We start from the raw sequence: 26664 nt of genomic DNA, 5'->3' as shown, positions 1-26664 counted from the left end.
AAAGTCTGGAATTTTGGATGCAGATCCTTAAGGAAAATAACAATTACCATACAGGGTATTCTATTCATAAAGTAGCAGAAAGTATTCTAAGAATTAAGTCAACACAGGAGATTCTGATGATAGGGATGACTGCAATTAGGGATGCGGACAATAAGCAAGAGGGGGCTGAAATTTATTGAAGAAAAGTAGCAAAAGAACCTAGGTGATGGGAGCAGATCTTTAGAGAGGGAAAGGTAATAGAATGGGAAGAAGCCAAAAATGTATTTGGACTGCAGGCTAGAGATTGCACTCCCTGTCGGTGATTATTATCAGAATGTAGGCAAAGAGGAGGAAATAGGGGGATCCTAAGCAAAAGACCAGCACTGGTAGAGTTTTAGAACAGAAGCTGCTGTTAGTAAAAGGAATAAGACCATATAAAATAGTGCATGGTAACAGAATCAATCAGAGGAGGTTAAAAAGGATTGGGAAGAAAGATTGGATAAGCAATTCACAAAGCAACAATGGAGTGGAGAGATATATGTATGTCTTCGAAGTATGCAACAAGGTGTAGAAGATTAGGATCTTTACTTGGAAGTGTTTACATATGTATTTTTATACCCCACGTAGACTGCAATGATTTTTTTTCAGGTAGACAGCAAATGCCAGAGGTGTGGTGAAGAAGAAAGAGGTAATTGGGAACATATTTTTAAAGACTCCCTGAAGATTACTCCTCTGTCATAGATACTGGGTGAGCAAATTGATGTAACTGAGGAAATGATTTTTTGAGCTATGATACAGAATCAGAATTGCCTATTCATAGTAAAGCCTTGCCGAGTCTAATTATGGTGACTTCAAAAAAAGAAATTATTAGAAAATGGAAGTCAAAGTGTAAAACAACTGTACTAGAAGTAGTGAATATTGTAACAGAGATAAAACAACTGGAATTAGGATTTTTAGAAAGGGGTAAGAGCAAATTGCATAGAAAAAATGTGAATTGTGGGAACAAGGCATGCAGAGGAAAAAAGAAGGCAAGATTTGAATGAGCTATATAACATATGACTGACAATGACTGGATAGATTATAAGTGATGTATAATGTTTTCAGCTAAAGTTATGTCAGTATGGTTTGTGATGTATAATATTTGCAACTAAAATTATGTCCATGTGGTTTCTTTTCAATTATATAAATGTAAGGTTGCCTATGTCATAAGTGATAGTTTAATAAAGATATTTGTTTAAGAAAAAAAAAGCTGCTCATCCTGCCGACTCTGCTTCCTCTTTTGTTGGACCATTGTTTCAGGGTGACCCTGGATTTGAAGGATGTATATCACCATATCCCCATTGCTTATCACTTCAGGAAATTTCTAAGAATTGTTGTGTCTGATTCCCTTTTGTTAGCTACTGCCCCTCAAGTGTTTACCAAATGCCTTGCTGTGGAACTGGCTTACTGCTGGACTCTTGGTATTCATATCTTTCCTTACTTGAATGACTTGCTGATCTGTTCAGAGTCTGTTTAGAATTACTAGAGAATGTCTTGACTTGAATGTGCAGAAGTTGTGCCTGACACCCTCCGGAAGACTCTTCTTCCTAGGGTGCTTGAAAGATTCTGAGAAAATAATGGCCTTTCTTCCCGAAGACAAGGTCCTGTGTTACTAGAAGGTGTTTGAAGAATTTTCCAGGATGCACTTTGCCTTGGCAAGAGAGTTCCTAAAACTTCTAGGACTTAAGGCTTCCATGTTTCTCATGATACCACTGAACCCTCCACATAAGGAAAATTCAGTGGTGCGTCTAGAATTATTAGACCCAGCACTTAAATTCCTTGGAATCTGTTACTGGTGCTGCCCTTCATCAGACAAGAGTTACAGTGGTGGAGAGCAAGGTTAAGTATCAACCAAGAGCTTCCCTTCTCCCCTCTTGTTCTTTCACAGTCTGTCTAGAGAGATTTGTCCAGCTTCACTTGGGGAGCTGTGTCAATGGTAGCGTAAGTGAACGCCACTTGGGGACCCAAGGATGCACAGAAGAACATCATTATCAAGGAAATGTTGGCAGTGATCCACACCTTAAAAGTTCTTTGCACCTATGGAGTCTGGGTCCTCTTACAGTGGTTACAGACAACACTACAGTGATGTGATACCTCAATAGACAAGGAGATACAAGGTCATATTCTATGTGCTAGTTGGCAGTGATGGCCTGGGAACTGGCTTTATAGCATTCTTTGACTCTTCAGGGGTCATATATTCCATCAAAGTAAAACGGACTAACCAGATCCTCGGAAAACTGACATGAGTGGAAGCTCAAGGCTGTGGTGTTCCAGTATCTGGTCTGGATGTGAGGAATGCCTCAAGTACACCTTTTTGGCTCCTTTCAAAACAGACAACTAGAGAAATTCTATGCAAGACATCCTTAGAGCCATGCTTGGTGGATAGATGCATTCTACTTCCTTTGTACAGCAATGTTCCTCTATACATTTCCATCCTATTCACTGCTTCACAGGTTAGTTCTGAAAGTTCAGAAAGAAATGCCAGAAATTATTGTGATGACCACCTATTAGCCCAGGCAGTCCTAGTTCACCCTTCTAATGCTATTAGCCAAGGGTAGTTACACAGACTTCCTCATACTTTGGATTTGCTCACACAGTCTCAGAGGGACTGGTGCACCCTTATTTTGAGCAAATACAACTAACAGTCTGGATTCAGTCTTGACTCCATCTAGGAACTTGTTCCATGTGGATGTGCAACTGGTGTTAAAGGAGGCCAGAAAACCTGTTACTAGAAAATCTTATGTTTACAAGTGGATGAAGTTTTATAAGTGGTGCCTAAATTGAAACAGAAGGTCTCCTTGAGGTTAACATCCCTCTGGTCTTGAAATATTTTCTTGAGTTACTGCAGGATGGCTTATCGATTGCAACCATTAAGGTGCATGCAGAGGCCATCTCCGCTTGTCTTCCAATGAATTCTGTCTTTCTTCTTCTCCTGTTTTGGTAAAACAATTCATGAAAGGTGTATTCTTCTCTTTTGGTAAAACAGGTCATGAAAGGAGTATTGCATATGAGGCCCTCTTGAATGCAGATTCCTCCTTCCTGGGATTTCAATTACATTCTGGAAAAACTGAACTTGCCACCTTTTGAACATGTCATTCTGGCTGATCTGAAGTTCTTAACATGGAAATCTGTTTTGCTTATTGCTCTGACAACTGCAAGGTGATTCTCTGAGCTGAAAGCTCTCATGGTAGCACAACCTGACCTGATTTTCCCCAGGGAGAGAGTTATGTTACACACTATCCCATCTTTGAAAGTGGTGTTAAAATTTACCCTCAATCTGTCTGTTAACCTCCTTGTTTCCTGCCTGGGATACAAGAATAAGGGAGAGAGAATACCTTGGATGTGCATTGGTAGCTCAGGTACTACTGTGACAGAACAAAATCCTTTCAGAACACTGAAAGGCTTTTTATTTCCTACACAGGAGAAAAGAAGGGACCTTATCTAAGCAAACCTTTTCATGTTGGTTGTTCCTGGTATTGTCTTTCGTTACACCCACCATGGCAAGATAAATCCAGGCAAGGTAAAGGTGCATTCCAGCAGGGCCTTTCTCTCTCCAGTGGAGTATTGGAAATGACTAGGCTCTAGAAGTCCTCTGTCCATCGCTCTAGGAGTCACTCTAAGCAGGGCAGGGTTCACTATGACCTTTATCCAGTGGCTCCTGGACTCTTATCCTTCCTCCAACCAGGTTGAATAATCTTTGGAAATTTACCCATATGCCAGTAAGACAGTGTGTTTTTTGAACATAGTACAAATTATGTAAGTCTTACGTACCTGTATCATTGGATGTTCATAGAATACACTGCCTCACAGACAGTACCCACCCCACCACTCCCCTTTTTGGATGTACATAGTTTGAGGTTGGTGTTGCTGTTGAGTTATGCTCAGCAGCCCTTTTTGTTTGTATGTGTATGTGTGTGTGTTTTTTGGTTTGGAACAATAGGTATTTGCAAGCTTGCATTTTCATCTTCTCTTCCTTCTGGACCCTAGAAAACTAGAGGGTTTTGTATTTGGGTCTGAAAGGTTGTCCTTATACCCTCAGGTGATTAATCCATCACACCTACAGACAGGCAGGGGGAGGAGCTGTGAGCATTGGTAGACTGATGGAGATTGGTTAGTAGCACACTACTATCCATGTGCTAGTAAGGCAGTGCGTTCCACTGTTACAGGTAAGTAGGACTTGCACAACTGTATTTTGAATGTGCCTTATCTGAAAGTATGAAAGTGACCAGTGGTGTCCCTCGGGGCTCTGTGCTGGGACCTCTCCTTTGTGGTGTTTACTTCTCAGATCTCTAAGCAGAAAGCCAAGACCTGTGGCTAACAAAGTTTGCATACAGCTGCTAACTGGGGATTGTTGTCATGTCTCCACGTAACTCCTAAACTCTCCAGAATGAACTATTCCTACTAATCTGTCAAGTTACTAAAAATGTATTCAAAAAATTTTAAAAAGTATAGCATCATTTTTGGCTGGCAAACCCCTCTCCTCATCATACTGCATGGAAAATACACCAGTACAAAATAAAAATTTATCCAGGGGACCTAGATAATGATGACTGATAGCTCCCTCTCTTTAATAATAGTTTTCAGGAAATTATTTTATTTAGCTCAGCTAATTCCCAAAGTAATATCATCAAAGTCTAAAGAGGTAATCATTCTGTGCTTAATTACAGGACATCATAGCATTGGTGGATGAGTTGCTTTAGTTCAAAAACTTGAAATCACAGTGAGCTTTTTCACAGCATGTTGGATTATGGGTGCTGGTGAAGTGCTTTTCAGGATTTTTTTCCCATTATCTCCACTATGGTGTGACAGTAATCTTGGTGTATATAATTTAGGGGTTTGTGGCGATGGAGCCCCCAAATTTCAGGTTTAGGGGTGTTGTCCTTCTGCAAAAGAGGTTTTATTGTAATTTCTTTTTAGGGTTTCTGACTGACTGGTTTTCGGTATTCATCTTTTGGAAAGCTGTGAGTCGAAAAAGAGTGATTTGATCGCTCATAGGTACACCATCACTCCGATGTAGTCAGCATTTATCGAGCAAATTATCAAGTTCAACTTCTCCTTTGGAATGTATCTCACTAATCATATCAGACAGTTAGAAAGACTCCAGAGGTTCCTTAAAAAAAACATATCAGACAGTTAGAAAGACTCCAGAGGTTTAAAAAAAAGACCTAAAGTCCCTGAGCTACCAAGAGAGTCTGGAAGCTCTATCCTTTTCTTCAGTGTCTTACAGACTTTTGAGGAGAGATGATGGTCTTGCATACCATGTCATTAGAGACTTAGTTGTCCTGGATCTCCTGTTTCTCCACAAGTCCAATATCTCCTCCAATACCAGAACCAGGGACATAAATCTTCACCAACAAATAAGTAAAACAAAGTGAAGGGACAGGTTTATAAGTCAGTGCCTCTCAAACCTTTGGAATACATTTCTCCCACATGTTAACTACTATGACTGACTGTCTTTCTTTAAACATAAACTAGATAACTAAATGAGTATCCACAAATTTACTCCAGGGCTGACTGCTATGATCCTCTTGGAGAAAGGAGGTGCGGCCTGAGGGTGAGGGTGCTGGCAAGGCATGAATGGTCATAAAACTTAGTGGCCAGTGGATATCTATGACTATGAATTTCTGTTAGCTAGTGATATACAAACACAAGTAAGTGGTTTAGTACCCAAACATCCCATGGAATGTTTGACCACCTCTGCAAAAGAGGTAACATATCTTCCATCAACAGGATGTTGAGATGTACATTGATGAACTTTGGTACTACATTTGTTGATATGATGCAAGACCACTAGAAGGCTTGACATTCAAAGTAGAATCTCGTTCATTTCTTACCATGATGTATGACCAGCATGCAGAAACTTCAGCATCTTCAGCTTCAGAAGACTGCAACATTTGGAATGCTGTCATTTGGATTCAGCTACACAATAATTTGTGCTGCATGCCTGGAAACAGAAGTCAAAAAACATTTTCAGGAGTAACTATAGAAGATGCAGCTGGGAAAGTTGTATTTTTTTCTGGTATAGAAGTAAGCATCATATAAAAGTAGAAGGCAGACTAAACAAGCCAAGATTAAGAAGCAGTATTAGGTAAAACATGTGAACCAATAGTAGCCAATAATTTCACAATTGAAATGTCTGGTTAAGCAATGCAGTTATTTCCAGCAGCAAAATGCACAGAACGCTCAACGTCGGAGCAAGACTGTTGAGAAAATAATAAGATATTTGTACTGAAAGTGATAAAAACTGATATTTCCACTGCAGAAATGGTTAGTGAAGCAGTACATTCAGTTGCAGCATAAAAATGCATATACCTTTTCACTCTGGAACAGGACTGTTGGGAAAATAAAAAAAAAAAATCATGTTAGAACTCACATTGGAAATGACTGCTGTTTCCATTGTGGAAATGGTTTGCTATAAACGTCTACTTTAACAAATCACTGATAAAACATAATTGCATAAAAGGAGGTGTTATGCTCTGTAGGGTGATGACTTCAGTACCCTACTATATTGGTTAGATGTCTGACTCCAAATGGGTTTAGCGTAATTTTGAACCCTCCTTCCATCTGTTCTGTCACTTGAGCTTCTCAGGATAGGTCAGATCCCCAAAGCCTGCAAGTAATTTGTTCCCAAACAGACATGTATGCATTTATTTTTGCTCGTTTGTTAATCAGGCCAAGTGGATTGCTTCGTACTGGACCATTTTAGTATGTCATGGGACAAAGACACACGTTATCATAATTTAGCAAAATTATCTTACTAAATATTGTTAAATGAGAACCATGTTCAAGAAGATTAAAGTTTTCTATGTAATTGGTGAAATAAAAACTGATAGTCTTAAAGAACTAATGCTAAAAATGACAAAAATATTTGCAGCATCTCAGCCACTTAGGATTATTTTTCACTCTCAGCAGTACCTGGCATTGGAACAGTCTGTCATCTAGGGAACTACACGGAATATTCAAACTGCTTAAGAATAATCAAGCAGTGATGGGGTCCTTATCTTATTGAGAGTGGAAGCTCAAAAAATAACAGAAATGATATCATAGTTAATAGCAAAACCCTCTGGAGTACCTTACAACATAGCTGAGATCCAAGCCCATGGGCTAGATTTTGGTGTGTTTTTGAAGTGTTCCTTGCTGAAGTTTGAAAAGATTGCTCCTGATATACAGCAGTATACCTTCAACTTCACCTTTTAGAGGGTAACAGCTTCCTCCAGATGTACAGCAGTAAACCTTCAACTTCGCATTTTAGAGAGTAATCAGCACAAACATTGAACAGGGCGTTTCACTGGTTGTTGGAATTTAGAACATGAAGCCTTTTAATCATAGACTGGCTGTTATCCTTGCAAGGATAAGACATTTGTGTAAGCAACCCACCATTGAAGCCATTAGTAGCAGTCCAGGAAGAGGCCCTTTCTAATACGTTGTAGTCCTGGGCACCAATCCATCTGTTCTCATCTAATCAGCTTTGCCACATTTTTATCCTTCCTAGTAGGTGTCCAAAGAAGGAAATCCTATCTCCATGATAGAAATGAAGAACAGCAGTATTGAAAGCAAGGCTTTAGTTCCTAGAATGTGTTCACATTGTAGAATTAATAATCCCTGCCCCAGCAGTACAATCCTAAAACAATAGTCACCAATCTTGCTAGATGGAGTTTAGTAAAGGCACCAGTGGCTTAAAGTCTTGGTTACTTTTCTATGATTTTCTTGGTCCTAGAAGAGAAGGGGCTCACAGTTCTGGCTGAAGCTGAAAGATTTAAACTCCTTTGTACAGCATAAATAGTTCAAAGTGCTTCTTATCTAATTTATTTTGCTGCCTTGCTCAGTGGGAGATAAGTATGTGGGACATCTGTATGTATATCATGATCCACCTTACAGAGCTATATTTCCTCAGATCTGGAATACCATGACAGGAATGAGTTTTGGCCCTTACCATATAAAACACGTTCTGCTCCTTGTCCATTTACAAAGTGCTTAGGTGTTGTGGCTGCACACCTTTAGTGTACTGATACTGCAGATGTACTTGGATACATGGCTATATGTAACTTCCTCTGGCAGCTTGAAATGCAGACTTTGGCACTCTTCTTTGACATAGGAATTTCAGTCAACTTGTTTTAAACCAACATCACTCTGTCATTGTTTTCCTGACCTTGCACAAGAGAATCTCTTCCCTTAGTTTGAGTCTTCAGAAACTCATAGATTCCCTTGTGTATCCAGTGAGGGAGTATCTCAAAGCACTCTTGTTTGTAACAGCAATTGTAATGTAATGTTAGAGCCTTCACCAGAAATGCGTATCAGGGTTATTTAGTGAACATTTGAGTTCAGTTGAACCAGCATGTAGCCATATTGATAGACTGATCTGTCATAGTGTTTTTGAGAAGAGAATTGAGGATGGCAGCTAACTTCATGAACCTTTGAGCTATGGGGTCATCTTTTTCTCCATTCCAGACCATCATAGTGAATGCCTCTGTGCTGAAATTGGGAGTTCACTGATAAATCCCAGGGTTTTTGGAATCCTGGCCCCAGCTCAGGTCTTCTCTTTACGTCAGCTAGTTGGAGATAAGTGCTGTATGCCCTTTGCAAGTTATCCGCAGACAGATGGATCACAAATCCACACAGATCATCTTAATGATTATGGTGGTTTTTCCTCTCAGTATTCAAGGAGATGCACATTTAAATGCCTTTTGCTAACAGAAACTAAGGCTTTAAATTTGGGTAGTAGACAATAAAATGATCATCGTTTTTTTTTTTGTCCCTGTTGAAAATTCAAGGATTATAATAACAATCTTTTGAACAGTAAAAATGTAAGTGCAAATATGGAGAATATATACTAATTTTGAGATTGCATTGTCTTGTAGTAATCTCTTTAGCAACAGTTGCAGTGATGTTGGACTTAGTAGCAGGGATTTGGGGTTGCAGCCACCCTTGTCAGGCGATGTAAGGGTAAAGACCCCCCCCCCACACACACACACACACACAAACACAAACACACAAATTGAGTGTAATTTCAAGTTTTAGTTCCGAAGTTGCTGCTTTTTTTTCCAGTATTGATTTACTCTGTCAGGTCTCAGTCTTGCACTTCTGATAGGGAGCCTTTCTAAAACGAATAATTAATTTGCTGATGGACTTAGCCAAGCAAGATCCAGTAAAGTAAGATTGGGGGATGAGGAGCAGTTTATTCAAGAATTCTTTCTACAGTGATGTCTAGAGCTGGACCTCCTTATGACTACTAAACAAAAAATCCAAACTTTCATTAAGATCTCAACCTGAAGCTTTCAGCTTAGGAACATAGCTCAGCAGCAGAGAGGGAAAAGAGAGACTTTGAGTGGATTAAGTACATCTGTTTTGCTTTTTATTGTTTATTTTCGCTAGCCGCACTATTCCGAGTGTTTTTTATTAACTTTGCAACTTAATTGAACTGTTTTTTTTTTTAAATTCTGATACTGCGGTGGTGGTGCTGCGGTAACGTTGTCACCTCACAGTTAGACGTTGCCCGTTCGATTTTCAGTTAGAGCATCTTCTGTGTGGTGACATGCATGAATGGGCGTTCCTTCGTTGAGGGTTGTGCATTAGGCCTGGCAAGCCAGCACGTAAAAATCTACTGCCAATCATTAGCGGACCGGAGTTTTGCTGTGGCGACCCCTAACAGGGACAAGCCGAAAGACACAAACAAACAGTGCTTTAACTGATAATTTTTAAGTGTTGTTCAACTGTTTAACTGTTGAGGGCAACACACTCAAGTGCCATAGCCATTTTTCTGCTCTAAAAGTGTTTGTATTACTGTATCTATTTTAATTCTTGAAAAAAAAAAAATAATAATCTCTCTACTTGTTTCCTGCCTTTCTATAACCAGTAGAGTCCGGTTTTCAGATTTTGCTGAATTCTGGGCTGTTTTGTAGTTTCTGTGTTTCCCAGACTTTACTAAGATAGAGGGAAGCTTCTCTGTTCATCAGTGAGAGTGGTGAGCTTGGAGCAGCCTATCTGTCGCTGGAGGAGTGGTTTCAGCTCAGAATCTGTAGTTTTATTGGCCATTTTGGGCTATTTCTATCCCTTTCATCTTTCTGTTTAAAAACCTGTGTTTGCTTGGTTTTACGCATCGTGCAGCGCCATTTAATTAGGGTTAAACTATTCCCGGTGCCAGAAGGTCTGCACTTCAAATTTTCCCTTTGAACTAGCCAGTTTTCTAGTTTTGGCACTCAAAACTGTTTCCTTGTGCTCAGCACTTGTTCAGAACTTATGGCAAACACTAAATAAACTACAAATTACTGCAGCACTCAACTTTCCTCACTTGTTGAGAGGAAAACAGTTTTAGTACTTAAAGCAATAAGCACCTATCTAGGCATATCTAAGGGTCATCTCCCAGTGTTTTCTTCTGTTCCCCTGATGAATCTGGGCATCTTGGTGCAATGAACCAGTTGCCTCATGTACACTGGCAATCCTGTCCTTCTACCACCCAACACTACAACCTGTAAGAGATGCAGTTATATAGCCAAACTGGAAGCCAAGCTCTCTCCAGCCAAGACTAGACTAGACAGTCAAGAGGAGAAGGTAAATACCTGCACCACACCACACTCAACACATAGTCAATCAGTGTGCCACTCAACCTAAGCCCATAAGGCAAAACAACGTACCCAACACACTGGTCATAGGTGACTATAGTCAGGTACACTGATGTCCCACTCACCAGGCTAAACAAGGAGAAAGTTACTGTCAGCTGCCTGTCGGGTGCCATGTTTTGTAACATAATGCACGCACTCAGGTCACTCCACAACAAGTACAAATATGACTCTGTCATTGTCCATGTGGGTGTGAATGACCTGAGACGTACCCGCTGGACTACCTGAAAAGAGACATGGAGGAGCTCTCAGATCATGTAGCCCAGGCAGGTGTGACCCTAGCCCTGAGTAGCTTCATGTCATTGCCCAGAATGATACCACAGTACAAGGACAAAATGAACGACTTCAACAATTGGCTAAGCTTCTGGTGTCATTCTAAGGGGATCCTGTCTGCCTGGGATGACATGATCGTCGGACCACGATGCTTTGCCAGAGATGGCCTGCACCTGTCACCCCTGGGATTCCAGATACTGGCTAAGGCTCTTGCCACCTCTATAGTGCCTTTTTAGGCAAGGTTCAAATGACATACCACAGTAGCAGGTGCATGCTACTCAATGCTAGAAGTCTAAACCTCAAAACGCACTCACTCGAGGCATTCCTTAAAATGGAGAACATTGACATCTGTGCAGTGACAGAGACCTGGTTCAAGGCTCCAGAGAGCACCCCTGCATTACCAGGCTGTAATTCATACCACACCTTTCGGCCACCCAACCTGGACCGAAGCACTAAAGGAGGAGGCGTGTCCATATTCATTAAGGATATCCACACCTCCAGGCTAGTTGCTCAACATAATGCATCCGAAATTATCCAAGTGCAGCTAACACTGGGCAAGACTACAATCCAGGTTGTAGCTTGTTACAGATCCCCTGCCATGCCCCAGGATGCCCACTCCACATTTTTTGATATACTGGAAAATATTAAGGTACAGCGCAACACCTTAATAATAGGCTATTTCAACTACCCCACCATCAGCTGGGAAAAGTACTCATGTACTAACTCATTTCCTCAACGTTTTCTGGAATTCATAAATTCTAACGCCCTGAATCAGCTGGTCCATACCCCCACCAGGGGCTGCAGTATCCTGGACCTGGTCATTACCAATATGGATGACTAATGTTCCACGCCAGAGGTCAACTCCTTGCTGGTCAGATCCGACCACAAGCTAATCACCCTAGACATCCATATCCCGCCCCCACCCCCCTCCCATCAAGGAAACCACCATAAGAAACTTCTACAAAGCCAACTTCATGCTTCTTAAGGCAGAAGTGGCAAACTTCACGATACTCATACAAACGGAAAATAGAGGTACAATTGCTGAATCGTATACAAATGCACTGTATAAACACATACGTGACTGCATGGACAGTGCCATCCCCAACAGAAACAAGATGCTATCCTCCAAAAAAAAGGAAGCCAATATGGTGGTCCCCTGCCATAAATAAACTCTACAACAGAAGGAAGAAGCTGTTGCAACAAAGAGTAAAATCCCCTGATTGCAGGAACTCCCTGGTCAGCCTCAGTAACAAGCTGAGATCCCTCATAAAATCCTCTAAAGCTAGTTATGAAAATAAAATCACCACTGATTCTAAAGACGACCACAAAACATTCTATAGCTATGTCAAGAATCTCAATGGCAACACTCCACTGAGCTGCAGCACAATGGCACTAGATATACAGAACCAACTGATATTGCCAACATCCTGGCAGATAGGGCTAGTGCAAACTTTACCCCCCCCCATCCCCCAAAGGGCCCATCTTTGTACCGGAAGAATGCAAAGCCCCTGTAATCATGGATTCACAAGTAAAGACCGCACTCTTCAAACCCAAGAATACAGCACCCATGGGACCAGACAACATCCCAGGCTGCTTTCTACACGAACTACCAAATGAATTGGCACCCCCACCTAAGCACCATGTTTAATCATAGGCTCACTTCAGGCTTTGTGCCTAGTGAATGGCACACAGCTACAGTTGTCCCACTTCACAAAGGGGGCGCCACCACCAACCCTGGGAACTACCTCCCCATTAGCTTGATGAGCCTGGTCTGCAAAGCCATAGAACGTATAATCTTGGAGCTTATAAACAAGGGCATAGGTAACCTCCAAACCCTGGACCCCACTCAGTTCAGATTTGTAAAAGGTAGATCATGTCTCCTAAACCTGATTGACTTCTTTGAGGCAGTCACCAGAGCCGTAGACGAGGGTAAGGTGGTGCACACAGCCTATCTTGATGTCGCCAAGGCTTTTGACACCATCCCCCACTCTGGAATTATAGATAAACTCACTAGACTGGGAATAAATCCCTATGTCACAAGATGGGTGGCCAGTTGGCTCACTGACAGAACCCACACAGTGAAAGTAGCCGACTCCAAATCCGACTACAGACCAGTGACATGTGGAGTACCACAGAGTTCAGTCCTATGTCCTCTCCTGTTTGGCATCTACTTCTCAGAAGTCCAGGCTAATACAGCAGGTCTTTGGCTAACGAAGTTTGCAGACGACTGCAAACTAGGTGCCATAATAGAATCACCTAATGATGTGGACATTCTATAAAGGGGCCTCACTGAGACTGATGCTTGGTCTCAAAGTCATGGCCTCAAGCTCAATGCCAAGAAGTGCACTGTCATCCCCTTTGGGAAAAACACTGTTCCCATGAACTACCACATAGGCGGTAGCCTACTAAACACCAAAGGAGTGATGAGACCTTGGGACACAGGTTGACAGTAGTCTCTCCTTTGAGAATCACACTGCCACAGTAGTCAGGAGATCCGTCTATGTGGCACACCTCATCACAAAGGGATTCTCCTTCAGAAAAAAAGGGGTCATTGTTCCTCTCTACTCATCCCTCATCAAACCTATTATAGAGTACAACGCCCCATTTGGCATGTACTTTCCAAGACATCTACAACAACTTGAAAGGCCACAGAAATACCTCACTAAGAGGATTACTGGCCTCAAACAGATGCCATATGCAGACTGTCTCAAAAAACTCCAGCTCTACTCCGTCGCATATCACCTACTTAGAGGCGACCTATGCCTAACATACAAGGCCATGTCAAACCCAGATCTGTTGGATATGCTACACTTAAAGGAATCCCAATCTCTCCAAGCCACATGCTCCAGGGACCTAAACCTGATCACCACAGTAAACAGAACATGCTGGAGGGATAGATTCCTGTCCCAGAGACTTCCCATGCTCTGGAACAGACTGCACATTCTTGTCAAACAGAGCTCCTCATTAGCCCTCTTTAAAAGAAGTCTTGACAATTGGATGGGAAATAGGAAATTCACCCCGGGAGTCACTTCTGTGGCTCTGCTCGACAGGGGCACATGAAAATAACTTTCTTGGGTGGCTAAAACCAGGGAACTTTGCTGGCTAGGCTTATATAGGCCCAAGGGCCAATAGCCTAGTACCCTGCCTATGAACCAATGAATCTATGTCTTTTTAAACAGGGATTATCATTATTTTTATATTTCTTCCTGTTTTACTACAACATATAATTGCTGTCAAAGTCCAAAAAGGTATACAAAATGATCCTGTTAGTTTCTTTTTGACTAATGGGAGAATGCTGTAGGATATGTTTTCTGCATGAGTTTTTGTAAAGATGCTGTACATATGTGATGGCTATAGAAAAGGGAAGGAGGAACAAAAATAGAAAAAAAAAAGTTGAAGACATCACAGGCATTATGATGGTTAAGTTTTTTTCACAAAGAACTGTATCACCGAATATTTAAGTAAAATTTTGCCCCTCGTGGAGTTTTATCACTGGCGAATATGTATGAAAAGTGTGTCAGAATTGGGCTAGAGACCATGAGGTTTACAGAGCAGAGTGCAAAATTGTTTTCTTGATAGCAGGAAGAGGCACATAGGAACAAATGAGAGCAACAGTACCATTTTCAGAAATTATTATAAATTTATTTCCCTCATGGTTACATATGAGTAGAATTATTTTCCGTTATGCAGTAATTGTTTTCATGTTTATTGATTCAGTATTTGTAAAATATTATCCATGGAAAATACTATTAATTAATATTTATTATCATTGTGATGTGTATTCAGGTTCTCTGATGCTTGGGATATCTGCAAAAGTTTAAATGACAAGTCATCTTGGAGTGAACTAGCCAGAGCTTGTCTCCATCACATGGATGTAGACTTTGCAATACGTGTTTATCGCACAATTGGAAATGTTGGAATGGTGATGTCACTGGAACAAATTAAGGTACAGAGGAGCAGTTTCATATAGTTTACCAATATGAATGCAAACTTTTTGTAGTAGTTTTTGCTGCCTGTGCTGGCAGCAGCTTTGCAAGTTATTTGACATTTGTGCTATGCTGTGGTTGTATTTTTCTTATGTTGTAGTTTACTTTACCCACTTCTGACTTGTCCTTTCTTTGCTGGTTCTACCGTTTATTTCATTCTGTTTGCTTCAGCCTTTGAAGTTCAGCAACTGAATATGGGGCTGATATAATAAACTGAAGATAAAGTGATAACATGTAACTGAAGAATAAAAACTGGCAGGCAGGTTCTTCTGTGTCAAACTCATTCTGGTAGTTGCTTCAGTATATCATGATGTATTTTCCTGCAAAGGTGAAGTAGCACAAAATATATCCTTAGGTAGAAAAACTTAGTTTTAACTCATTTATATCCAAGCTGCTGTGGAGATACACACCCCTTAATTCTTGAGGGCTGCAGTACTTGGAATACTTCAGCCAGAGTCCTTTCAGAGAAAATGAGTTAATCTTGCTTTGATGTAAGTGGAAATATCCTGAAAAATGTGAGATGGTACTAAAAATTGTAAATATCAGAGACATCCAGTAGTAACCCATCATCTAATGTCATGTTCATTCATTCCTCAGTTGATGGGTCTTGGATCCCACCTCTGATCTGACACGGCCACTTTTACTAGACTCACGGATCCAGCTGTCAAGCTCCTCCCTTTACCCATAATGCCCCACTATCCTGGTATACCATAGATCTCATTTCCTACCACATCATATGGACATGGATTTCTTCTCTCGAACTACGGAGATTAATCGTATATTATTATTATATCCTTTTTTGTGAGACTTTTATCTTCAGTATTTCTTTCCTCTTCCTTCCTTTGCTCTTTTACAAAACTTACGTTTGAAACACATTGCTAATTCTTATATCTCCTTTTGTAGTTAGGCCTTTCTACCCTTGTTAGGGTACTCTATTACATACCATTGTTGGTATTCTTTCCCTACTATTTAAAAAAGCACTCTCCCTGTTCCTTTTGTTTTTCTGTTCAATATGGTGACAAGCCTACAGGCTTTAAGAAATACACTTCCTGTGGGCATAAGATCCCTAACTCCAGTGCCCACAAGAGTAAGTTTATTGTTTGGGCACTGCCCACCTAGATGTTAACTGTTCTATTTATTATGGATTCAACTCCTGTGTGTTGAGTGGTAGGAAGAATAAATTTTAAAAGGCTTGCTACATTCTTCTCTTGTTTCTGCCTCAGCTGGGGCACAATCCCCAGTCTAGTAAATCTAACAAAGGGAAACCTGACATGGCTCTAAAAGAAAACTGAGTCCAGAAAACAGTCCCCTGACCATTGTCAACATTCGGCTCTGATTCATGAGCCTCCAGCTAAAGTTCCCAAGAAACTGGATCCAGCATTAACCTTAGATCCAACTACTACAAGCTCCAAATCTCCACGGATCCAATCTCCATTTTTCACTCTGGATCCAATATCTTTTCTGCTCCATTCGCCCTGCTTACAAGGAACACCTAGGAAATCCTCCAGACTATCTTCCACTAGTTCATCCCTTGGGTCTTCTAAGATTTTATCTGAGGCAGAGATGAATAGGACGATGAGGAAGTTTCTCAGAGCTCAAATCCAGATGGGGTTAATTCCGTCTCCATCTCCCATCGAACCTGTGAGCTTGTCATCTCAGCAGCATGTTGTATCTCATTTTCAGATCTGACCAGTGGCTTTGAAGCCCTCAGATCTGAGATCTTTGAGGATGTCTCTATCGGATCTTAAGACTGTCTGTTCTTCCACTCCGATCTTGCCTGTGAGTCACCCGGCTCAGACCTATTTGGAGTAGAATGACTCTCAAAGCTGAAGCATCAGTGCCAGTTTGGAGGGTGGGGGTGGGATTGACTCCTAAGCTGTAGGAACCATCCTTGCCGCTCAGTGCCTCAGCATTGGATAGCTCAGCTCTGACTCCTTCCTTGAGACAGGAATCCATAGGGATTCAGAGTTTGGTGCCAGTGTGACCAGCTGTTGGTTCTCTTGGACTTTTTGAGATTGTGGAGAGGGCCTTCTCTATACCCAGAGAGAGGACATCCTTACACTCTTCAGATCCTGTTTCACCAGACTACAAAGGGATTTGACCAAGGAGCTTTCCAAATCTCTTTCAGGGTCCATGTCTGTGGAGGACCAGAGAAAATTTTCTTCACAACTGGCCACCGTACAGTTCATTTCCACGGTGCCCATGAGGCTGATCTTTCATACAGTTGAAAATATCTCTAGAGCTGCAGGTTCAGACATTTCAGTCAGAAGACAGGACTGGATGCACCTGTGTAATTTTGCAGACCCTTCAAGTCTTCGTTCACCAATCCTCCTTTTGATGGATCATCCTTATTCAGTCCCAAAGTTAAGAAAATACTCTCCAGAAGTGAGCAAGATGGAAAGACCCCGTGTGTCATTGGGACATGTTTTTCTGCCCCTCTGAGATCCTTCACCAGGAATTATCGAGGTGGTAAAAAGATGTGGTGTCAGAAGCCCCAAGGGCCTTACTAGGAATCACAAGGCGATTGTTCTTCTCAAGGCAAGCGGGGAACTCTAATGGAAGATGCCATTCTTGTGGCAGGGGTGGTCAGCAGAACCAGGGCTTCTGAGACACCTTCTCTGACCAGTCTTGCAGGCACTTCTGAATGGTTACCCAACTGATGCAGACTAGAAGCAGTCAGGAGGCGATTATATCTGCACCCATAAAGCCTGGGCAACTATAACACAAGATACTTGGATACAGAAAATTATATTCAGAGGATATTTCATACCATTTTCCCCAAATTCCTCCAACAAAAACAAAAAACTTCCCTGATGTTCCACCAAATCAGAGTTAAGCAGCAACCTTGAAAATGGAGAAGCTGCTAGAAAAAAAGCATTATCAACAACAATCATGGTTCAGTCCATTTTACCTCTACCACAAAAGGATGACTGGATTGGCTTGCTAGATCTTCAAGATGCATACTGTCATATCAAAAAGAACAGGTGCTGCAGAAGAGACCTGCTCTTCAGCTGGAAGCCACCCATTACCAGTTCAGAGCACTGCCCTTCGGCCTCACCATAACCTCCAGGGTGTTCACCAAATGAATGGTAATGGTAGCAGCTCACCTGAGACTGCTGGGATTCTCTGTGTTTCCGTACCTAGAAGACTGTCTCCTGACAGCCCCATCCACGCATTTATTAATTCAAACAAGGTATTACTTGCTGTAGTTATGTCATCAACTGGGCATCATGGTCAGTTACACCAAATCAAGGCTTATACCTGCTCAGACCCTGGAGTTCATAGGTGCTCATCTGGACACGGTCATCCAGATAGCTTCGCTTCCTCTAACAAGAGGTCATACTCTCAGGTCACGGGTCATGGAAGTGATCTCCCTTTATCTACAGCAAGACTAGTCTTCCAAGTGTTAGGGTCGATGGCAGCAGTGATAACTCTAGTTTTGTTAGCCAGATTTCATATGTGAGTCCTACAATGAACACTTTCAGTACAGTGGTCTATTCTTCAGCATCAGTTTAGCATTCCAGTCAAGATTTCCAAAGTTGCAAAGAATATCTTCTTTGGTGACTTCTTTCAGAAAAAGTTTGTCAAGGTCACCTCTTTATTTTCCCACAGTTAGGAGCCACTCTCACCATGGATACCTCACAAATTAAGTAGGTAGGTAGAGCATTTTTTTGGGAACGATAGTTCAAGTTGCATATTCCCCAGAAGAGGCCAGTGTGCACATCAGTGTCCTGGAAATGAGAGCTTTCATACAAACATTTCAGGCCTTTCAATATATTCTGCTTTCTGGGATGATTGCAGTACATACAGACAACATGTCAGTAATCTGGTAAATCAAAAATCAGGTGGGAACCAGATCTTACCCATTGTGTCAAGTGGCAATGAGAGTGTGGTAATGGATAATCTCTTTTGGTCACTTTCTTATGGCAGTGTACATACTGGGGAAAACCAGTGAGCTTGCAGATAGAATAAGCTGGCCCATTTTGATGCCTCATGAGTGGTCTCTCAATCAAAAAGTAGTGGAAAAGATGTTTGTCGATGGAGCCATCTATGCTGTAATCTTTTTGCTTCTCTCCTCAACAAGTATAGCAGGCTCTTCACCCTAGTCCCTCAACAGAGGAAGTCATCAGGAAATGCTCTAGTCCACAACTGGCTAACTGGTCTCCTGTACGCTTATCCCTCTGTTACCCATCATCCCCAAATTTCTACATAAAGCATCCCGGTTGAAGAGCACAGTCATTCTAATTGCGCCCTTTTAACCTCGTCAGATATGGTTTCCCTTCCACTGGCCTGATTTTCTGTATCCACCTTGGATACTGGATTGAGGTCCAGTCTGTCTGTTTCATCCGACAGGGATGAAACACCCAGACATCAGTGCTCTTAAGTTGATGGCGTAGTTCCTCCAGTTCCAGTGATGGCTGGACAGTCCAGGCTTTCCTCCCCAGTTCAGCAGATTCTTTTGTCCTCACAGAATCTTTCCACCAGGAAAATTTAAAAAAGTAAATGGAAAAGATTTTCAATCTGGGCCTTTCAGAGACACCTGGACCCTTTATCCACCCGAGTCTCAGCAGTTCTTGATTTTTTTGGCCTCCATTTTTAACAGTGGGGCAAGTTATTCTACTATTAAAGTTCAACTAGCGGCCATTTCAAATTTTCACTGGAGTGAAAATCATTCTTTCTTGGCTTCCTTGAAATTGTACAAGGCCTTGTTTAAGGGTATCTTTTTGCTCAGGCCTCCAGTTAAAGATTCTAGCCCGTTGTGATTTGACTATTCTGTTACAAGCTCTTACCAAACCTGCATTTGAGCCTTCAACTAAGACTGACCTCAAGTTCTTGTCCTGGAAAACATTTTTTCTGGTCACTACACACGGACCCTTCTTTTTTTACTTAAGGTAGTTTCCGAATCCAGCATAAATCAGGTCATCAATTTACCTGTGTTCTTTCTGAAATTTTCAAACAAAGGAGAATGCATGCTGTATTTTTTGGATGTACATCATCAGCTTTGATTTTTATCTGCACAGAACACAAGATTTCAGGAAATCTGACCATTTGTTTGTATCCTTCTCAATGAACAAATTGGGTAAAGCAATTTCTAAAGTAACCCTGGCTAGATGATTAACTGATTGTATATCTTATAAAGAAAGAGGTTTGCCTTTACCCAAGCCCCTCAAAGCATGTTCCATGAGGTCTGTAGCTGCTTCATCAACCTTTTGGTCAAGAGTGTCAATAGGTGATATTTGTGCAGCTTGCCACTTGGTCCACTGCTCATACCTTTACTGCTCATTACAAGTTAGACATACTGTCCAGAAATAACGCAGCATTTCCCTCTGCTATACCCTAGAATATCCTTCCATGAGGACCACAAAAGGTTCATTTAGCTGGGGATTCTGTCCCGCAAGTTATGGAATGAATGAAAATGGCAGCATCAGTTACAAATGTTATGTACTCACTAAAATAATACATCTGTGTTGTCCATTCTCATTCTTCCTCCATCCCCTTCCCTCTTTTCGTAGTGAGGACTAAGGGATGTCCTTTTGGGAACTCGCCTTTTCTATGTGGACAATGCAGATGCATCATTATGGTGAGTACATACCTTTTGATCTGATGTTGTCAGTCTTCATATAATCCTTGACTGTGGGCTTATTTCTGAGCCTGGGAACCAACTCTGTCGTTTTTCAGCTTGCGCCTCCCAAAACTCTCGTGCTAGGCTATACCCATAATGCTCCTCACTAAATTACCTCAGATTTCTTGTGCCACTTCGTGGTATCAGACGCGTCCAACCTATATCTCGAGCTTTGGCATTATAATAATGTAGGTTTCTAACTTTTTTTGTCTAACTCCATTTTTCCTATAAATCTTCTATATTTGCTATATTCTCTATAGTTTCGACCTGCTCCTCTCTTATTTTAGTGCTTGTGTGAGTGCTTTCTCCTTTATCTTACTTTCTACCATTTGGTAGTTTACCGTACCATTGTTGGTACTTCCTTTTTCTGCTTCCTTTACCTCAAGGTAATCATTTTTAAGATCGTAAGTAATTTTTTCCCCCTTTTTCAAAAAAAAAAAACTCTTTTTATCTGTTTCTCTTTCCTCTACGTGCATGTCTTAGACTGAGTTAGGCCCTTTTTTTTTTGTTAGTGTGGCTAATAAATCTGCTAAGGACACCTCTGGGTTTAAGAGGTGCCAAAAATACGAAAGAAAAATGCCCAACTCAAATGGACACATTTTGTATGTATATTGTTTAGGTGCTGTCCACCTCCAGGAGGATTGTGCTGTTTGCCATGGTTTCTCCACCAGAACCTTGACGGAGCTGAGAAACAAACTTATTTTATACGGACTCCTGAAGGGTGATTTTGAAGAGGCAATATCTGGTCCCAAGAATGAAGCCAGCTCTTCCTCTTCTTCATCGTCATCATCATCCAAAAACTAAAATACGAACACATTCGGTTCTGACAAGTTCTTCGGAACTGCGTGCTAAATTGAACAAACCACCTACAATGTCAACTGCATCTTTGGCACCAGTGGGTGACGATGATTCGACTTCGAGACAATCTTTGGTGCAGACATCTGGTGCTTCGGTACCAGTTGGATCATCGGTACCAAAACAGCCTTGTCCTATTTCCTTACCAAGGACCTCTTATTCTCCATCAGTGGACCCATTTGCTAACCATCCACCCAGTCCATTTTTGGAACCGAGACCACCTAGGTCCCCATCAGCACCCTCTATTTGGTCTACTAAGAGCCTTTCCGAGTTAGATATCATGAGGCTGGTCGATCAGCTCCTGATGGTGAGGGGATTGCTTCCATCCTTGGTTCCCAGCCAAATTGGCTCTGGAGCCAGTCCTTACTCAGCACCCATTCATATTCCTCCTCCGACTCCAGCACAGTGTTCGGAGCCCCTGCTACTGACCTTCCCAGCTTCGACTGCCTCCGTGCCAGTTAGGGCTCCTTCTCTGGCACCAGTAATTGCCTTGAGCTCTTCCAGTTTGTCAGAACTGGAGACCTTCAGGGGTTGAGTCTTCATTGCTGGTTCCAAGGGGCAGGGGTCGACTTTGATCCTTTTGGAGCCCACCATACCCTTCAGGGCCTCGGCATTCATAAGCTCGACCTTGGCTTCTGCTTTGGAGGCAGCTTACTCTGTGTGCGGTAGGACCATGTTTCCAAAGGAGTCTATTTTGGTTCTGGGTTCCCATCCTTCTATGGGGGAGCCTGCCTTTCGAATCATGGAGAAGGTTTTGTCCATTGTGGACTCAGTCGTTGCCATCCCTGTTGGGCCAAGTATCTTGTCTGTCCCCTCGACCTGAGCTTCCTCCAGCCTCATCCCTGAGACAGAGGGCACAACAGCCTCAGGAGCGATCCACCATGCTGATTTCTTCTTCAGATGCCTCTCTGGAGCATCCCACCAAAGAAGTACCTATGAAGAAAAAGTGCAAGAGGAAGCACTTGGACTTGCCGGAGGAGTCTTTCACAGAGGATACTGATTTTGATAAAGGGGAAGGTTCTCCTAGGCTGCTCCCTGATTATGTTTCTTTTGGGGACATCCTAAAAGTGCTGAAGCAGAGAGGTAGCTGGACTTCCCTCCAATTTTCCTCAGAGAAATCGGTATATCTAGAGGCTTTTTGTGCCAAGCCCTCTACCTCTTGGATCTCTCCACACGCTGATGAGCTTATTATAGTGATCACTCAGTGGGCCTGAAAAATACCTGACTCCATCAAGCCAGTTCCCAAAAGACCTGACTGGATACTGTCTGCCCCAAGGACGAGTAACATTGGATATTTCTGTAGACATCATGGTGATAGCGGCAGCCACCAAAAAGGAACTTGCAGAAGAAAGCCCTACTAACCATCCTCCTAACAAGGAGTGTAGGACTACAGATAGGTTTGGGAAGCATGTATACACTTCATCGACTTTAGCTCTCAGGTTCTTGAATTATGTGGCACAATTAACTAGGTTGCAGAGAGATCTGATCAAAGAGCTTTCAGACACTCTCGCTGGAGCAGTGGGAAGGACAGTCCAAGACACTTGGCGCCAAATGGAGGCCAATTTGCATATTGATGTTCTAGAGATGAGGGTGGTGTTTTTAGCGTTGCAAGCATTTCAAGATGCCCTTCCCTTTGGAGCAGTGGCAGTAGTCGTACTAGTCTTATATGTAAATCCATGGAAAGAATTTTCATGGAGATGATCAATAGAGATGTAGTAAATCTCCAGACACTGGACCCAACTCAACCTGGTGGACTTCTTTGAGATGGGCACTAAAGCAGTGGATGAGGGCTAAATCATTCAAATTGCCTACCTTGACCTGGCCAAGGCATTGACTTAATACCCCACTCAGGCATTGTTGACAAACTCAAGAGGTTAGGTACAAACCCGTATGTCACCTGGTGGATAGCCAACTGGCTTATAGACAGGACCCAGGAAGTTAGAACTGGAGAGTCCACCTCTACACAGAGGCCAGTCACAAGTGGAGTCCCTCAGGGATCAATCCTTGGTCTGCTCCTTTTTGGCATTTACTTCTCATAAGTAAAGGCCAATGTCAGTCAATGGCTGACTAAATTTGCAGATGATTGTAAATTAGGAGCTGTCATTGAATCTCACACTGACAGAGATGTTCTCCAGGAGGGGCTGACACAGATAAACAACTGGTGTCAGAGTCATGGACTAAATCTAAATGCCAAGAAATGCATAATAATATCCTTTTGGAAGTCATCCATCCCTGGTAAATATATTGACAACACACTCCTTAGAGTTGACCCAGTAGTCAGGGACTTAGGGACATACATAGATAGTAATCTAGCCTTTGATCATCACGTGTCTACAGTGGTAAAGAAATCATTCTGTGTTGCGCAACTTATAAACAAAGGTATGGCATCTAAGTGTAAAGAAGTCATTGTTCCAGTGTATTCAGCATTCATCAGACCTATCACTGAGTACAATGCCCCCTTTGGTATATACCTAACCAGGCATATCCAACAACTGGAATGTCCACAGAGGTCCCTCACTAAAAAAATACAGGGCATAAGTAATGTGTCCTATTTAGACTGCCTCAAGGCCCTATCCCTGTATTCTGTCTCCTACAGGCTTTTGATGGGATATGTATGCCTGGCATACAGGGCATTGTCAGACCCCACTCTGATGGACCTCCTGCATATCCACAAAACAAACAGTACCAGAATAGAATTACCCTTTCCAAAGACTTAAACCTTGCATGTGATATAAATAGCACCTGCTGGAGAGATAGGTATATATCCCAGAGGCTACCCCGTCTATGGAACAGGCTCCCCATGCATGTAAAGCAGAGTTCCTCCCTAATCCAATTAGAGTTCAACTTGGACAATTGAATGGGAAACTGGAAATTCATCCCTGGTTTGGCACCTATGTCTCTGATACAAACAGGTAACCTGTAAATGGTTCATCTCCCAGGTCCATGCTTACACTTATCAAGGGTATCAGAACTCGTCAGAGATTTGGGATGCATGGCTAGGCTTAAAATGACCCGTGTGGTTGTTAGCCTAGTAAACACCTATGAACCTAATACAAACAAACAAACAACATGTCAGTAGTCTGGTACATCAACAAGCAAGAGGGAACCAAGTCTTACCAGCTTTGTCAAGAAGCCCTCAGGGTATGGCAAAGCATGATTTCTTCTAACTGCTTTCTAATGGCAATGCCCATTCCAGGGAGCTCCAACATGATTGCGGACAGATTATGCAGAACTATCCTAATGCCTCACGAATGGTGTCTCAATCCAATGGTGGCAAAAAAGATATTCCACCACTGGGGTCAACCTTGCTGCGATCTGTTTGCATCCCCTGTGAAAAACTAGTGCAGCAGTTAATTTTCCCTAATCCCCCATCTGGGGGAATCACCCAGAGATGCTTTTCTCCATGATTGGCCTCCCGGTCTTCTGTATGTCTTTCCTCCAACTCCTCTGATATGTCAGTTTCTCATTGCTTCATTCTGGCCTTGACAAGTCCAGTTTCTCTTCCTTTGCCCTCATCTGCTTTGGAAACCTTGGATTCTGGACCCAGCTCCAGACTTGTTATCTCATCCATAGGGAATGGTTCATCCGAATCTCCAACACCTGAAGCTCACTGCGTGGCTTCTTCAATTTCCATGATAGCTAGGCATTCCTGTCTCACTTCCCCGGTCCAACAAACCTTCAACTAGAAAGCTGTACCATAATAAATGAATAAAATTTGCTAGATGGTCACTTCACTGTAATACTGACCCCTATGCAGTTCCTGTGGTTAACGTTTTAGATTTTCTGGCTTTTCTTTATCAGTCTGGCTCCTCAGCATCTACCATTCAAGTCCATCTTGCTACAATATCTAATTTCCATATTGATTTTGATGGATCTTCACTAATGTCTCATCAACTTTGTAAAGCCATTTTGAAAGGAACCTTAATGCTAAGGCCTCTGTTTAAAGAACCCATTGTTCCATGGGATTTACCTTTGGTTCTACAGTCTCTCATTTCTTCCCCTTTTGAACCTTCGGCAACTTGTGATTTAAAGTTCTTGACCCAGAAAACTTTGATGTTATGTTGTCCCTATCTCGCCTTAATTCTTGCTTGTTTGGTTCGGAGCCAATACTTGGCTCTGACTCAGCCACATTCTAAAGCTCGAGAGCTGCCACTGGCTCAAGGCTAGACCCTATCCCAACAAGTCTAGCGAGAGTTACCCATATCTCATTTGCCGCTTGAAGCTTCGGAATTGCCTTGCGACTGGCTCAGGCTTAGTTGTATTCTTTCTCTTTATGTTGTAAAGACTCTTGATATTTCTTAGTTGTAATTATCCCTTGTAGTTAGGAGTTTATAACTGATTGTGTGCTTTGTGTCTGTCGCCCTCTTTTTGCTGTTTGTTGTTGAGGCCATCATTTCCCACTCTCAGGCCTACTAATCCCCCTTTCGTTAGTCACTATGAATCTGTTTTAGTTAGAGGATTTGTTTTCTCTTTTTATTTTCAGCCCGTTTTAGTTAGAGAGCTTTTTCCCCTTTTTACTTCCCTTTTTCCAGAAGAGTTTGCCATTTAAGTTAGAGGCATCTCCTCGGTCGGAGGAGTTGTCGTTTAACGTAGAGACTGTCCTTCTTCTGTCCCTCCCATTTTTTAAAAAAACAAAAAAGACAACTTGCCTTCTCAGTTTGTTTGGGATGTTTTTCTTTCTCTGTGACTGTTGTCGATAGTTGTGTAGTTACCCTGTTGTATGTCAGACATGTCAAGGAGTCGTCAAAAGAATCCTAGCCTTCTATTTTCAAAAAATGTGATTCCTGCACGCAGAAGATGCCATTGACTGATGGTCATACTAGTTGCGTGTACTAACTGGGAGCCCTTCACATGCAGGACTCTTGTTCCATTTGTGGATTTAGCTCTAGGGTCCTGCAGGAGCAGAAAAATAAGTTGATTCTGAGAGGGTTACTTAAAGGGCATTTTGAGGTATCTGTGGAAGGGAATCAGGCTAGCAAATCTGATAGCCCCTCCAGGAAAGCATCTTCATCAGCTCCAAGCTCAGAACTGTCGAAAGCACAAGGCAAGCAAACAAGTTCTTCAGATCCGAAGTCAGTCGGGACTGACAAGACACAATCTCCTTCATTTCCTCCAGTGTCTTCGAAACCGACCAGGAGCCAAAAAAGAAACCGGTCTCCCTCCTTGGATCCGGTGCGTTTCGTACCACAGTCTCCACTGCTCCAGTCTGTGACAGGTAGTCACCACTTGTCCACCCATTCCTCTCGATCATCCAGGAGCCTTTCAGATGATGTGGAGAGGGTGGTGAAGAGGT

The 26664-nt window shown here is 42.1% G+C and overlaps 1 protein-coding gene across 1 annotated transcript in view; it reads left to right on the top strand.

The window, feature by feature from the left end:
- WDR19 (WD repeat domain 19) overlaps positions 1-26664 on the top strand; it is a 3663919-nt gene that overhangs the window by 1296662 nt on the left and 2340593 nt on the right. The window contains exon 18 of the mRNA XM_044062937.1: positions 14694-14853. Coding sequence (XP_043918872.1) covers positions 14694-14853 — 160 coding nt within the window. The remainder of the gene's footprint in view (positions 1-14693; positions 14854-26664) is intronic.

This window comes from Protopterus annectens, chromosome 2.part1 (genome assembly GCF_019279795.1).
Source record: "Protopterus annectens isolate FY-2018-M chromosome 2.part1, PAN1.0, whole genome shotgun sequence".
Taxonomy (NCBI): Eukaryota; Metazoa; Chordata; order Ceratodontiformes; family Protopteridae; genus Protopterus; species Protopterus annectens.
This window is presented reverse-complemented; position numbering and strand designations above follow the sequence as displayed.